Here is a 16,723-nt window from a genome sequence, read left to right on the forward strand (position 1 = left end):
ACACACCCCCCGCTGGGGGCTGGGGGGGGAAACAAAGCAGTTGCAGATGACTGCCTGCCACTGCATCTGCGTGCCGGCCCCCTGATTAAAAAGTTTGAGGAGCCCTGATCTAAGCAGTCACTGCCCAAACATGTTTCTGGTCTTCTTTTGTCACATTAGCACTCTGCATGATCATATGACATAAGAAACCCACAGCACGAGGGCTGAATCACAGTATCTATAGATTTCAGATAGTTATAGTTCCAGATTTGCAGTTCTGAAAGTTTCCCGGTAGAAGGAGAAGGGCCAAAACCTAGGCAGGTTAATGATGGAATTTGATCTACATTTGAAAGAAGAGAGACAATGTCCTAGTCTCAACAAGGAGAATAAAGGTACTTTCAAGTATTTCCATATGGCATCCCAGGCAGTATCTAAAGTGTAGTGATGGCAGCAGGGATCTCATTCACCTGGACTGCTTGTTGTCTGTTTACCTGTAGTCATGGAGTACAGAGTTCATTGCTAACTCCAAACATGACCAGGAAGCTTTGGTAAACAAACAAAAAATTCTTGGGCATGTTTGTTGTCAGCACTGAGTTCAATGACTCTGCTAGTTTCTGATCTAGTTGGTTTCAAGTTAGACTGTATGTTTGTGAGCTGCAGTTGCATGTTTGACTGTAGGATACATGCATTCCCGGTGAGGCTGCAAAACTAACAAACTGGAATAACTACTATTTGCTTTAATTATGTGATACATCAGTACATACTAAACATTTGAATCAGAACTGAGACATTTACAAGTGGTCAGCGATAAATTGAAGGCTGACAACCTGAGTTTGAGGCCCCCCAAAATGGGAACGGTTCCCAAAGCAGGCACTTTACCATGGCTGCACAGTCAGCACGAAAGGACTTTCCGCTAAAAGAAAGGAAAGCTGTGTCTGTGCAGGACTACCAGACCTCCCAGAAACATGCTTGCTGAGGCTGGTGACATTCTACTGCTTTTTATAAAAGAAGTTATGGATCTGTCAACATTTCACCGCCACCACAGTGACTGATAGAGCAGGGAGACATTTCAATTGTTAAAAGAGCAATGTAGTATAATTAGGGCTAAGATAATATCTGGCCATTTCTCCTGCTTTAGGTAGTGGCATTTCAAAACCCCATTAATATTGGATGTAAATATTTAATTTCACACTTTACAGGCAGTATTGACAGCGGAAGAGACGCACATACACATGACTGCTTCAGCTGGAATCTTCACAGAAGTCCCTTGGTCTAATAGTTGAAACGTACATTATTAAGTTTAAATTTTTAACTGTAAGGAACATTGTTATTCATCATGGAAAGAGCTATATTTAAGACAGACAACTCTTTTCCTGAAGAGTAAATGACATTTAGATCCAAAAAATTAATCAGAAGGGAATATATTCAGTGTGTAAGTCCTCTACAAAAGAACAATAGAGATCTAGGGGTGCTGAAAATGGTCTAGACCTTCACTGGCTTTGCCTGCATCCTTGACAGAACATGGCATTAGTCTCTTCAAGAAATCATGGATGTGAAGAGAGTAGAAGCACTGTAGGACTGGTATAAAATCTTCATGGAAATATATTAGCGTTATTTTTTGTGAAACATAAGCTAAGTAACTGGCTTGAACGGAGGATAGCTGGTGATGGTATGTAATTACTGATCTTGTTTAAATATTATCTGAAGCAAATTTGAAGGCCTGTTCATAGAAATTTACATAAGAGTTTACCCCAGTAGTGAAATGTTAGTTATATGGGATTCACCGATAGCACAAGGTTTGGGTATCATGATTAAAAAAATTGTTGGAAAGTTGTGACTGAAGCAAAAGGGTTAAGTTTAAAGATGTCACACAAAAACTTAAAGACAATGAAGACATTTTTTCACAAGTCAGCTGTATTGTTAGTTCTGGTGTTCATGGAACAACCTCAGTTTTCTTAAAGCCTACAGTAGGGATACGTGTATATGTATATATAATGTACATATGCATGTATATATGCACATACACACCACATATGGTGACAGAGTATCACAGAAAAGAGACTAGCAGATCCACAGCCAAAGTTTTTAAAGGTATTCCCAATGATTTGATGCATTTCAATTACAGTGTTGAAAGGAAAGGGCTTATGTAAGTAGAATATATGCAGGGAGAAAGAGACTATGATCATAAGATTTATTCTGGCTATTCTTAATGTTAATTATTCTTAGCATTTGCTATTCTTAGCCTAAGACTATTCTTAGCCTTAAAGTGAGTTTTTAAAGATATCTGGCCCAAGGGAACAATTTGAATTATTTAGGCCGAAGGAGAGGGAGGCACTAAAACTCTCCAACCTGTGGACACATGGAGCTGCCAAGACCCAGGCGTCTCAAACGTGACAAGGCTCGTAGGAAGAGGCAGTTTATGAAGCTGATTGACAGCACTGGAATGAAAAGAAGTAGCATGATGCATGTGATGGGCTGGTGCTGTGTCCCATCCTGTGTCACTTTTTGCTGCTCTCAGCCAAATTTTGCCTACGATGTACCCCAAAACCTCGGAAGCGTTGTCTGCTAGGACAGCCACAGCAGCTCTTTCCCCTTCCTTCGCACCTTCCCCCTGGAGCTTTGCCACGACACACGTGGAGCAGCAGCACGTGACGTGCCACCCCACTGCACGCTTCGGAAAGCTGCCCTGGAAAAACACACCCGGCAGGCAGCACAGGGCGGTGCGAAGGCCGCCGGCCCTGGAGCAGCCGTTCCTGTCACCTCACGCAGGGCCGGGGCTGCAGCCACCCACACACTCGCCCTCGTAAAACTGTGTGGGAAATTGTTTCTGAGGGCGGATCGCGACCCCCTCGCAGGTGCTGTTCACATGCAGAGCTGCAAGGCGCTCAGGACGAGACTAGGTTAGAAAATGCCGGTGATTGTCAGTAGTGAGAAACAGGTGAGGCTCGCGGGTGGGGTTTAACGGTCGCTCCTCGACCGTTAGGTGTTAGGGGCTCTGTAACGGCCGGGGGGGTGTCTGTAACGGCGCTGAGGGTGGCACTAGCCCCAGTGGCGGAGTTGGGGCTGCCCGGCCTCCCTTCCCCGAGGGACGCGGCGAGTGACACGGCCCGACGCCCCGGGGAAGAGCCCCGTCTCCCCGCTGCGCCGCCGCGCCGCTCAGCCGGGGGTGGCCCGGCTCCGGGGGGGAGGGGAGGGGAGGGCGGGAAGGGGGTCGGCGCGGCGGGGTGGGGTTTGCCGGCCCCGCACGTGTGGGAAGGCCGGGCACGGGGGCTTCCTGAGGGGAGGAGCGCCCCGGCTGCGCCGCTGAGAGACCCGCCGCTGCCGCTGCGCCTCCGCGCACCCCGACCTGGCGCCGCCGCAGGGAGCCGTGCCCGGGCCCCGTAAGTGCCGCCCTTCTCCCGCCTTGCCCCTCCTCGGGACCGGGTGGGCGAGGGGTTGGGGGAAGAGCCGCCGCCGGGACCGCTCGCCTGGCTGGGGCGTGGGAGCGAGGGATCCCGCTCCCTCCGCGTCCGAGGCGGGCGTGGGGTCCCGATGCGCGGTTGGAAGGGGCTCAGCCCCCCGGCTCCGAGGAGCTACTCTTAGTGCCGGGCTGCTTGCGCGGGGAGGGAGGCCGAGGGCTCTTCTGCTGCCTCTTAAGCTGCGCCGCGGGGGAAGCGGCGCCGGCTGTTCCCGGCCGCCATCCCCGCCAGCGCTCGGCTGCCGCGGCCGGGCAGGGCCCGCACGGGGGTGCGGGGCACAAGGCAAGGGGGCACCTGAGGGCTGCGGGCGAGAGGTGCGGGACCGCGTTTGCTGGTCCCGGGGTAGCGGCGGCGGCGGCGGCGGCTGCTGCTGTTGTTGTAAAGGTTTGGAGGCGTGGATGGGTGAAGCTGCCCTCCCAGGGTTTCCCACAAGCTCGCTCCGGCACTGACTGCACCTGGGGGTTTTTGCTGAATCGAAGTGCACGGTCGCGCAACCTCCGTTCTTGGGTGCGTTGTGAGAAGGTGGGGAATTCGTGCTTTAGTGGAGAGCATGAACTGGGTGCAGGTCCCTGACTCTTGTAAAGCAGGTTTAGGAAACCTAAGATTCTTCCCTTCTGCCAACTTGCATGTTTAAATATAGAAATGCGTTTGAAGTGTATGTCATCCAACGGGTAATGCTACTGGCAGCTGGAGGAAGCTAGCCTGATAAAATATTATTTAAAATTAACTTATCTGAAGCTGCAGAACAAAATCTTTCATTTTAAAATATCGATTATCACTTGAGATTTGTGATACCGTTTGGATGATAGTGTTGTGGATCTGATGGAAATCTTGCATCTGGGTGAACTCCACTAATTGCTCTGAACTGAATTAGTTTGGGGGGAGTGGGAGATACCACAGCACTTGGTTCTGGCAGTGAGTGTAGTTTCTGCTGATTGTTGTGCTGGTGCTCAACACATCATTCTAGCAAAAGTAACATACCTGTGTAAGGGATAGAAGTTTCCTGAAGTTTGGCCCAAGCTTTGAAAGGAACTCCTGCAAGCCTGCCTTCTACTTCAAGTATGTTAATACCCAACATGTATTTATTTAAAAGCTTTCAAACACATTTCTCTTTGTATTGTTCCTAATGAAAACCAAAACAAATACGTTGAGGCATTCAGATGTTTCAGAGGTGGGGAATGTAAGACAAGGGATCTCACAGCATACAGAACTTGTATATGTTGAAACAAGTTGATGGTATTTTGTTTATGCTATAAAGACAAAGCAAATCCTATGAAAAGTTCATGTAGACGCTGCAGATTCAATATGCAGTGGATCTTGGATTAGAATTTGGATTACACAGTGTGGAAAATGTTTTGAGTTCTGGTTTGTGTTACCTAATGGCATTAAAATATTAAGATTGACAGTAAAAATAGCTATAAGGCCTATATGAAAACTGAACTTTTTTCATTGACATCTATAATACAGTATATAGTCAGACAGCAAAAGACATGGTGCCTGCCCTACTCCTATAAGCAGACGTCCATTGCTGCAGTTGATTCCATTTGACCCTATCACTGGCCACACAATGTTTCTAAATCCCTCTGGGTTCTGACATTAGTTGGGGCAGGAATAAAACAACCCCACAGAGACATGAGTAGCCATAATGATACCTTGTGAAAGGTGCAGTGACTCTTTGTATGAATGACATACATTTATAGTTTTTTGTCACGTGTTGTGATGAAAATTATCCATGCATGGAGTGATCTTCTGTCTAACCGATGTTACTAAAAGACAACTTTTGATTCTTCAGACTTAGATGAAGACTGGCATTTTGGGAAGTTTTAGGGCAGTGAAGTTTTGATCCCAGAGTTCGGTATGTTGGCTAGTGTGTGCACGCATAAATGATCTGACCAACGTTCTTGACCTCAGTAAAAATGTGCTTGATAAGATGCATGAATATGTAGCCACTTCTAGCTTTGTATATACTTATGGATTAAGTCAAAATCAGTTTCAACTTAATAAATTCATGTGTTTTGTGTATTTTCAACCTGTTTGTATATAATTCTAATTTTTTCTAAGATGAATGTTCTAGTTAACAAGGTACTTAAGGATGGCAGTGAATTTGGAATCAATGTGTTAAGTTATTAATGTTGTTTATTAGCTGCTTTATGGGGATATGTTCTGTATGAATATGTTGGCATAATAACTGGCAGTGAGTATAAAGACAGGTGAGATAAAAGGATAATAATAATTTAAAACTGTTTTAAAACTTTTTTCACTTTTGAAGTGTTTTGGCAACAATGTATTTTGAAGGAAGAGGCTTCTGTTTGTTAATCAGTGGTTGCAGATGGCTGTTACAGTGACTAAAACCAGACAGACCTCCTGGGTAAGTATGTTGGATACAAGAATCCAGTAGCTTAGAATTCATTTAGGTGGAGGTAATTGCAAAACCCACATGTATCTTAAAGTGAAAAAATGTGAAACTTAAATTTTACAAGTGTAGGGTCCAGAAATGGGACAGATTAACTCTGCAACTGGGGGGGGGGGGGGCGGGGAACCAACATACATCAATTTAAGTCAGTGTGGTCTTTAGCTTCCTTGAAAATGCAACAACAACAACAAAACCAAACAAAATTGCTTCTACCTTTCAGCTTGCACGCCCTACGGGGTAACTGAGAAAAGTTGTGACATGCATTCATTGCAAAAACAGAAAGTTGCTGTGAAGATTTAGTTCCTCCGTTTGTGCCATGGCAGATTTTTGTTCATTTTTGCAGTGGACTTTTGTTTAAGACAGAGGCAAGCAAAGGGCGAAGACTGCAAATGATCAAAAAAGAGCTTAAGCTAAGTCTCAACAACCTTAAGTTGTCATAGACATTATAAGATCATAAAGTTCTCTCAGCTTTACTCATATACTTTTTTGATCACCTTCAACTGCATTGGTTCTTATAGGTATTTTGGCATCTGTTGATCATGATAGAGAGTATCATATGACACACAAAAAAAAACCCCAAACCAACACAACAAAGCATAGCTTGCCTGCTGTCCTGTTTTTAACCAGCATTCTCCCCAGCTCATTGGATGACATACTTCATGGTAGAACCCTTTAAGGAATTTTTTTCTATGTAGACAATATTAGGTAGGGCATTAACATAAAATATAGCATGCATTGTAGGCTACTGGTCCTGTCCTTGACTTATTGTTAACTTTTGACACTAGAATAAGTAATTTTCTGCCATTTCTATTCCCTTGTTCCCTCTGGTACTTCCCAGGCAATTTGCGATCTATTAATACCATATAGACAAAGATGTAGAAAACAGTTTGCAGTGATATTTGTATGCATATTTGTGACTTTAAAGCACAACTTAATGTATTCACATTAGATTTTTACATACTAAGATATTAAAAATTATTTTATATGCTGCTGAAATAATTAAAAAGTATATAAAAATACTTGGAGTCATGTTTCTGTATCTAAAAGTTTTCATGTATCTGAAAGCGGCTACCTTCATGACATCTTTGTCATTTATCACACTGCTTTTGATCCCTCAGTGTCACAATACAATTGTGATCCTGTCTTGTTGATTCTTCAACTTTCTGTGCATTGTCCAGTTGGGGTAAGAATCATCCTCATTCCACTGGTTTAGTAGCTAAACAATTTAGTATTGGTAAGTCAAGTGACAGGGCTGTTGGAAGCTTTCGGAGTTGAGCTTTCAGAAAATGACAAACGTGTCCTCCTCCTCTGCTGGGAAAAAGCATTTGTATAAGTGATCTGCCACTGCAAATCCAGTGAGAGTTATAAAGGTTAGTAGTAAAAGTGGCCTCTGGGATTCCTAAGTTTAGTCATTGCTGACAGTCATCCAAGATCTGCAATATTCTCTTGCCTGATGTCAGATTTATAATTTATCTCAGTGGGCATACTCCAAGAGGAAGATCACTTAGAAATGCACTAAATGCAGTCATTGTCTTTGCATGTTCCTGCACAGGATTGCATATCTGTGGAATGAGAGATTTCTGAATGCATGTAGGCTACGGATGGGGAAATGTGTTCCATGTGCTTGACTGTAGGATGAGCTGTTAGCTCACAACATCTTGTTCTACACAGCTGGAGAAGAAATGCACCATAAACTTGAGTAAAGCATTCTGCATGTGAGGTGGTTGTTTCAGATCTCTTAATGACAAGATGTGATTTACAGCACCTTTGAATGTGGATATCCTTTAGTTCCATCAGTCTCACTTGACCATGAACCCCCATAGAAAGTAGGGTAGACAGGTTGTGACAGTCTAAAAAATTGATGGTCTAATGGCTAGTATTTGGTTTGTGTTTATTGAATGTAACTAGGGGAGAGGTGCTACTGGAACAGCATCGTACATCGAGAATTGTCATATCTATGCTTGCTTTATTGTGGCTAATAAGACTGTCCTAGACTGCATAGACTCCCATGTATGTGTGATGGTTGTGTATATACGTACACATATCCCCAAGAGGGTGGGTTTGCCTCTTTGTGATGGTAACACCAGTTTTAAGAAGTCTTGGGGTGGCTGTTCTCACTAAAGTACCTTATTTCTGAAAATTGTTTTGTCAGATATACTACCAGAAAGGGACAGTACTTGATTAGATTCATCCAATTTTACTAGTTGCTGGAATTTTGACAAGTGTGTCTGCTGTAGAAAGGTGACAAAATTTAGAAAGGTGTCAAATGTCAAAACTCAAATAAATGAACTTTCTTCAAAGATCTTCTGCAGGGAACTTAATTAGGTATCGTTTGTCAGTTGAAGTTGGACTGAAGGAGAAGGCAAACAGCACCAAGTGATTTTGGAACACTTTACTACCCTCTTCTGTGTTTAATATACAGCTTCACTTCACTTCTGCTTTTTGCTTTCCAGAATAAAGTGATTTTTTCTGAGAAATGTATGGAATAAATTGATTTTTGCTCTAAAGGATGTTCTTCATGTGGCACTTTTTTGGGGGAGGGAGTTGGATTCAGTGCAATCTAATATTAATTTCCTTTATTACGAAGACAGTGAGCGATGCAGGTAACCTGTTCTATAGTTGTGTGAATTCATGTAGCTAATACCTCGTTCTTGCCAATTTTGTTTGAGGTTAGTTAGTTCTTTGTCTGGAGTTTGATTGTGAGCTTTTTGACAAGATGGGGAAATGATTGTGTTTATTTTATTTTGTTTGTGCAGTACCATGTGCATTGTGGTTATGGAATAAATAATAATTGAAATAGAATTTGGAAGGGGTTATTTATTGTCCTCTTCTCAGTTTCCTTAGATTGCAAAACATCTCCATATTAGTTAAGGAAAATGTAACATTTGGATATCGTAAAGATATCTGATTACTCCCATGAGGTCTTAAATTAGTTCCTCTGTATTCACTGGTTAGGAGTGATTTGATGTAATATGGATTTTATTCTGCCCTTGAATGTTTTTGGACTATCATGCAGTTGAGAGAAAACAATGGGATGTGACTTTCCATAAAATGCTTTCAGCACTGTGGATTAGATGAAAAAGCTTGTGGATATATAGAATTAGCATGAATGTGTGATTCTTTTCAAAGGTACAGGGCTTCAGCGTGCCTTTTAGAAACAGTAGTTTAGATGACTAGGCGGTATTTTTGATCCTTATAATGACAGTCTAACTTGTTTTAAGGTTTGAAGCTAACAGTAAGTATTTGAGTGCAGTCAGTCACAGAATTCAATTGTTCCATTCTGCTGTAAGGATGTGAGGAGAGGGAGAATTTTTACGGGTAGTACTGGAGAACTATGTATCATGAAACGTCAGGTTTGTTGTGTGAAAATTGTAGGCCAGCAAAGATTCTTGCATGTTTTGCAATAACAGGTCCATGATAATTTCTATGTTCTGCTGTTACTGTTTTTCCTCAGCAATATGTTTTTAGAAAATCTGGGTGCATTACACCTATGCACTGCTGACCAAGCTGTGTCCACAGTGTCCTCCTCCTTTGCGTAGGCATGGGAAGGGGCCCTGGGAGGTTACCGATAAGGAGGGCCCATTCTGCACGTGTAATGAGGTCTTGTGTGTGAAGGGGCAAGTCCTGAGCTGGGGGCTTCTTCAGGCCTGTTTGCAGAAGGCATCTCTTACATCTGTGAATTTTTTTTTCCTAAAAAGTTACTTTTTTTCAATAGTCATGAGTACGTACTAGGTAAATTGCTACGCTGACAAACTAATAAGAGAAAGATTGCAGTTATCTTGAACTAAATCAATAAGAAGATCCAATATAAAACTGAGTGATAAGAATTACTGAGAAGTACATGGTGCTTGGGTTAGAAATACTATAAAATTTGCAATTATAATATTCACTGTCAGATGGAAAAGTTCAAAGAAGTTGAAATTTGTACTACTTAAATTACCATCTGTGAGGAGACTTCAGTCTTGTATCTTACAAGCCTGCTTTGGGGTTTTCACTGTTTCGAGGTGACCTGTGTACATGTCCTTGCCATTCCTCAAAGTGTATCTTATCCATTCTGTTAGTTTAATTGTGCCCCATTCTGAATTGGCCCACATATTTACTATGAATAAAGATTAAAATATCTTTTCAAGTTACTTCATAAAGTACTTTGACTCCCAAGGAAGCTTCAAAGGTGAGTTGCTGTGCCTCCTGTTCTCACAGTGCTCTCTTTCCCATTTCCCAACTTATTTTTCAGTACAGTAGAGATGGCTGCACTTCATGTTTACATCAGTTTGCGTGGAATAACTTGATGGTCTGTAGAGATTTGTGCTGATGTAAACAATCTATGCCTACAGCCCCATGCCCTGACCATCCTGGAGCTAAAAACATGTTTGCAAATAGACTTAAAACAATGAAGTATCTTTCCTAAGGTCTGTAACTGCCTTGCCCAGTATTTGTATTTTTCTGCCTTATTGTCTAGAGCCAAAAGGATTCTTGTAAATTTTCCATTTATGTGAGAGATCTAAATACCTGACAGAAAGTAAGGTGGACATCCTTGTTGTTTTTCAGTATCCAAATGCCTGAAACCAAATCTGGCACATCTAGTCAGACTCTTCTTGGGGTCTGAACAACCGAGTGGAATTTAGAGCAATTAATCATACTTAGTTGAGGCAATATGCAGAGCTCCCCATATCGCCAAGCTCTCTGTTTTCCACTCAGGGAAATACATGGTTAGTGCAACACAACATCTAGGAAAAAGCTGAGAGAGGTCATTGTATATGTAGGACTTTTTGGGGCATATGGAGGCTGAATAGTGACAAATTTGTGCCACTTATGTGGCAAAAAAGAATATTATGAGGTTCTCTGTGGTAGCTTGTTTTCTGTAGCAGAGGTGACAGAAGATGAGATGCTGCATAGGTAAGCAATGATGATTCACATGGTGTTTGCCTCTGAAAAGTTTGAACAGGTTTGTTTAAGGCATGTGGTAGGCCCAGATCACTAACAGTTTCATGTTTTCAATCACATTTTGCATAAATTCTTGTGCTGCATAGAACTTATGAACCATATCAGGTCTGCATCATTCTCTAGCTTGCTTGAAAACTAAACTTGCAATTTAAGTAAAACATTCAGTGCTGGCTTATTTACATAGTCTCAGAACATTAGAAAGAAGAGCATACTTTGTGGTCTTTGGTTTTACTCTTGATGACTTGCTAGCAGAAATTTCCTTGACAATAAAATAAATAGGTTAGAACAATCCCACAGTGGACACCAAAGTTATTTAAATTCATACTTCTGCAGGAATGAGTTGTTCATAAATATGTTTTCCCATACGGAAAGTGTTGTGACTTCACAAATAATACATTCTCTGCTTCTTTCTTGAGTATATTTTATTATCTTTTTAAACTAAAAGCAATAGAGTGTTAGAGTGAGATATTGCTTGCCTGTTTAGCAACAATAATAATAATTTTATTTTGCTGAAGTGCATGACAGTCACTCAGAGCTTGAGTACATGGATGCTTTAAGCCAAGACCATCAGGAAGACTAACCTGTGATCTTCTACTGTCCTCCCCACAGATACTCCCAAAAATCATACATTTGGATTTTAGAGCTTAGTTTTATTGTAGCTCTGCCAATTATAACATGCTTTTCATATAGGACTCCCACCAGTCTTGCTTTTTGTTAATTTCTCCACCTCTGCTTCATTTTCCCTGCTGTCTTCTGAATGTTCAGTTTGTGAAATTGTATAATCTTTTTGTGGAAATTACATCAACCAACTCTTGCTGAGACTCCATTAGATCTTTAAGGCAATTAGAAGACGTTTTCAGGACTTAAAAAGTAGATGTTCATGTCATTTGGAGAAATCTCATTTGTGCCATGAAAATGCAGCTGTCATCATGGCGATAGAGCCTGATACTGAAAAAAACCCTGTGGCAGCAAGTTACCATTTGCAATGAGGTATTCTGGTGGAATGACTATCTTACAGCAGCGAGGTATTCACTGTCTGATTTTTGTGTGGCAGAAAGAGAAGAAACAGTCTGAGGGGGGGAAAAATCAGCCCTGTAACATAGTTTGCCTAAATGAAGGAAATCTGTTCTAATTGTTTCAGCATTTATTCCTTAGTGGGACACTGCTTCTGGGTATCCAGTCCAGAATTGTTTGCAGTCTCCCATGCAATGTCCTACTATTAGAAATATTTTATTAGACCATTTCAATTTATTACATGCATGTGCCTTATTCTGAGGCAATTAGTTTCAACATCAGACTTAATAACCCCATTTTGTATTTCTAATTGTCCCAGATATAAAATTTTATAAACCTTCCTGCAATTTTGTAGTACTCTGTAAAGCCTTCTATGGTGTTTAATTGCCTATATACTCCACTTCATTAGTTGTCTAAGCAAATAATTTTGGATTTGTATTAAATAAGAGGGGTTTTTTTGTGTGTTTGACTGTTTTTCTGTCCTATGTGGTAACAGATGGGTGGCACTTAGTTCAATGAACCAGATGCAAAAAGAGCAAAATTTGCAGTAAAATACTGTTGACGTTGCATTTTCATGCACACACAATAAATTAAGTCAGCTTTCTGATTATGTGAAGTGAATGTTTACACTATTTCATTGTAACTAATTAAAATGTATCCACTATGCTCTGTGAAACAAGCAGCTTTCCCAGTCTGGATGTGTTCATAGGTACAGCTTGTGCATTTCTTACTGAAGCCGTGTCAGCAGAAGCAGCTCTGGTGCTCCAGGCTGCTATCTCTTGTTCCTGCTTCGGTAACCATCCCTCTGTGCCTGCACAGCTGTTTGTAGTACTGCGCAATGAACTGGATTAGGAAATGAATTCATTTGTTTCCTTGGGATACTTTTGATTAAAGATCAGTTCCCTGTTCCCGTTTATCACACGGCCACACACATGGCCATACAGCCACAACTGAGGGATGGACCCAGAGGAGAGAATAGACTAAGCAGTATAAGTTACTTAAATTGTACCACCTTTGGAAGAAACTATTGAATATGCTCCACAGTAATTTATTTTATCCTCTCTGATTTTTCTTTCCTTCCTTTTAGAGCATTCTTTTTTTTTTTTTTTTTTACTGGACAAAGCATTAGTTGCCAAACTTTGGTCATTGGAGTGTTTTATCCCTCAAACTTTTGAAGTAAGTTTGGGCATTCAGAATCATATTTTTCCTGCAATATAGGAACTCTTGTAGAGTTCAGTTCCACAGTTTCATTTCTTTGGACAGGGGCTAAAGCAAGTAAGAAATTTTTAATCATGAAGATATCACTTACCAAGTGCATTTTTCATTATGTTCTTTTAGATTTGTTTGGTAATTTACTTGTATGTGAAAATGTTTTTTTTAATGAAGGATTTTGGATAGTTCCTACTTCACATCTGTTAATCTTTACTATAACCGTAGTTCCATTACTGAATATTTGACCTGATTTTGATGTCTGTTTGGCATTGTAAATATGGAATATTTCCATAGGAACCAGTGAAATTACTGAAGTTATAAAACATCCCTCTTCTCCATCCTGCCCCAACACACTCTCAATTCTCATTTGCATTTATTAGTAGGCTATTATAAGCTATCAGTTTTCTTTAAAATTTTCTTGTGCCTGTTTCTGAAAACATGCAATATTACAGTATATTTGTCCAAACAGCTGTGTGATAATTTGTACAAATTACTCCTGTAGAAGATGGTGAGTGTGATAAGTATCTTCCTTTAATCTACATCAAGGAACAATAAAATCCAGTTATTTTAGTGTGGCTGAAACATAGCTAATAAAAGCCTGGGTTTCAATGTTCCATATGGTTTCTAAGAATTTGATAACAAACATTGCTGATAGCACACAGTCAAACAGTGAGTTGGTTTAATTGCAAGTGTTTGCAAATGGCAGAAAGGCAGCAGAAACACAGGACTCTGTGAATGGTGCTTATAGTGTTCCCTGGAGGGACAGCTTGGGGTCGGAAGCGGTAGCTGGAAAGAACTGTAAGCAAAGAAGCTCACTCCTACTTTGACTCCCACTACGTTCAGGGAAACAGGACTCGAAATGCACGGCAGGGCATGTGAGATACACAGTGTTGAATTTCTCCACCTCACTGGAGGAGATTGCAAACCGTTGAAAACAGATCATCTGAGTCAGAAGAGAAAATTGTAGTAGTTGGTGGAGCATCTGCTTTCTAGGGAGACAAGCTTGCAAGTGCTGTACATAGAATCTTCTTCGATGGTAAGCAAAGCCTGTAAAAAAAATTTCCCAAAGGCTGGAGAAAGACCTGGAACAGTGGTATATAGCAGCTTTATTCACAGTGCCACTTCTGTGAAGCAGCATTCTCATCAACAAATAGCATGGCTGCTGGTTTGAAAGTGGAGAACTTTTGCATTTCTCTTAGCAAATTTAGCAAGCGGTATTTCAGGAACAATAAAAAAACCCTCCACAAAACTAAACTTGGGAAATAAATCTGTGAATTGGATAGGATATAGAAATTGTGTGCTTGAATATAGAACTGAGTCAGCCAGGGAACTTGCATAATGTTGAATGTTTTACCACAGCTTTCTACTCCAGAGGGCTGGAAGGGGAAAGGTTGGATTGCTCCATCAGAAGTACAGCAGTCCTTGACATTAGCATTTTTTATGACTGATACAGTTCTGCTGAAATTTATTTGGCTTGGTTCAGTATTTCTGGTAAATTGGGTAAATTACTGGGCAAACCAGAAAGATAACTTTTTGAGCATGGACTCTGAGGTAGGAGCCATTACAAGAAACGTGTTTTCTTGTCTGAAGAGGCAAAGCTTGATACTGATTGTATTAGTCTTTGAGAAATGGAATCCCACTCAAGGTTGCAAAATGTGAAGCAGTATATACCATGCATTCAAACTAATGTTTCAGAAGATGATCCCACACCATGCTGCACCAGTGAGGAGCAGCTGACCATCCTAAGCAGTGAAGAATGGAAATCACAAAAATGTTGCTCCCATCCTGTGTGGGTTGTTTTGCTGGCCTTTGATAGCGATTTGACCATTTAGAGAGGTCCTTTTCATTTCTTGTATGTATCATTGAAGATCTATATTAAGAAAGTATATCTGAACCTTCCAGCCGCTTCTGGAATCTTGCTTACTAGTTAAATAATACGGCAGCATTGTGTTGTGTTATAGACTGGGAATTTAGCAATGTAATGTTGGAGAATTTTACTAATAAAAGAAATCCTGGCTGATGCAGAGGATTGGGTTTGTTGGGTTTTTTTGTAGTGAATCTTAAGCTGGCAAGCGAGTCGGGATCCAAAGAACAACCCAAGGGCCATTTTTGTATAAGGATGAGTGTGTGACTGGTTTATGTGTGACTTCAGGCTTGTACAGTATACCAGCTTGGTTTTGGATGATAGGAAGCAGATACTGCCTGGATGCCTGCCGCAGCCTGTTTGCTATACTGTGACATATACTACGTACAAGAAGGCATATACTAAGCCCTTTGAACTAGATGGACAGTTACCAAGATGAAATTTGTATCAAAAGGGAAGTGGGAGAAGTCTAGTTAGTACTGATTTAGATAGATGAGCCTTCAAATTCAGCAGTGCCTCCTACCTGAATTCCAAGTTCATGTATTAAAACCATCTCAGCACATGGTGGGGATAAGCTTTCATAAGGGTCTTCTCCAGAAGCTGAGAACACAGCTGTGGAAACGGGAGACTGAAATGAGTCGATAAACTCCTCCTATACAAATGCAGCTTCTGTAAGTTGCTGTCCTTGTCTTTCTCAACTGTTTCTTTTTCTTAGAGTTTGTGCTGAAATAAGAGTGTTGGCACTGAAATAAAGGCATGAGGAAATAGAACTTGGGGAGTATTTTCTTAGAAATAAAGCAGAACTAATAGTGTCTATATAATTTCTGTAGAGGCCTCGTTATACTTTTTGAACTTCAGATCAAGTACCCTGGAGTCAGAGGTTCGTTTGGCATTCCCATCAGTGAATGCCACATCAGGGTGCAGGGTGTGGTGTCAGTATTCAGTTCATTACACAGAACTTGGAATGAAGTAAGACTTAAGTAACTTTTGTAACTGGTATTGTCTAAATATCTCTATTTCCACAGTGTCTATCAGTAATGCTCCAAACTGAACAACCAACCTGTCCAAGTTTACTTAAAATAGAGTTGTTTTTTGCAGGCATTTCTGCCAGTGGAGGGATCAGATCTGATGCATTATTATGAGTCATCCACCAGCAACACTCCCGCAGTTTGACGTTCTAGACTTTTTTCTTGCCATTCAGACTGTTGTGGCATTTACGGGTTCTTAGCTTGCCTGACCGTTCTGCATGGCTTGAAAATCAACTTGTCCTAACTGAGTTACGGTTGCACCAAAAAGGAGTTATATTTTAAGTCTGTCGTTTCACAAATGTTGCAGCTGGCATGACAACCAAAAGAAGCAATGCCCCTTGCCTACAGCAGTTTATCCTTCTCCATACGTACCCTGCAGTAATGCTGGTACGAGAACTGGTGCAGCTCTGTAGTGTATTGTATCAGGAAACTAACCTGGGTCAAAACTGTTTCTTTGTACGAGGCTCCCTTCCCCAGTTTAATTCACTTTGCAGCTACAGAAATGTTCATGTTGACCCAAGGGAAGAAAGCAGGAGTAAGCATCCAGTCAGGGTACACCACTTATTCTGGTGGAAATATCAGCTTAAGGTGTTAGCTCAAATTATGCCCTAACCGCTAATGAAGCAGTGACAGCACAGAGCTGAGCTCTCTGGTAAGCACCTTTGCATTCAGGTGGGTTGGCAGACCAGCCTGCAGCCTTCACAGCTGAGGATTCACTGTTACCTGTAAGCAGTGGCAGGGTCTGCTTCAGCAAGTGGTGTAGCTTGGCAGGAATGAAGCTGTAGAGGAAAACTTGTGGTGCTGTGGATCC

At 41.4% G+C, this 16,723-nt stretch overlaps 1 protein-coding gene across 3 annotated transcripts in view; it reads left to right on the forward strand.

Moving 5' to 3' along the window:
• Nucleotides 1–7: 7 nt before the first annotated feature.
• Nucleotides 8–16,723, forward strand: part of SLC7A2 (solute carrier family 7 member 2) — a 60,261-nt gene continuing 43,545 nt past the window's right edge. For 2 of the 3 annotated variants that reach the window (XM_080389947.1, XM_080389948.1), the window contains exon 1: nt 8–2,917. In XM_080389947.1, the coding sequence (XP_080246073.1) occupies nt 2,888–2,917 (30 nt within the window). In that variant the 5' untranslated portion in view covers nt 8–2,887. Of the gene's footprint in view, nt 3,360–16,723 lie in introns of all 3 variants that reach the window. The other variant, XM_080389949.1, reaches the window with a different exon arrangement.

Source organism: Falco punctatus (genome assembly GCF_963210335.1).
Source record: "Falco punctatus genome assembly, chromosome: 1".
In the NCBI taxonomy this organism is placed as follows: Eukaryota; Metazoa; Chordata; class Aves; order Falconiformes; family Falconidae; genus Falco; species Falco punctatus.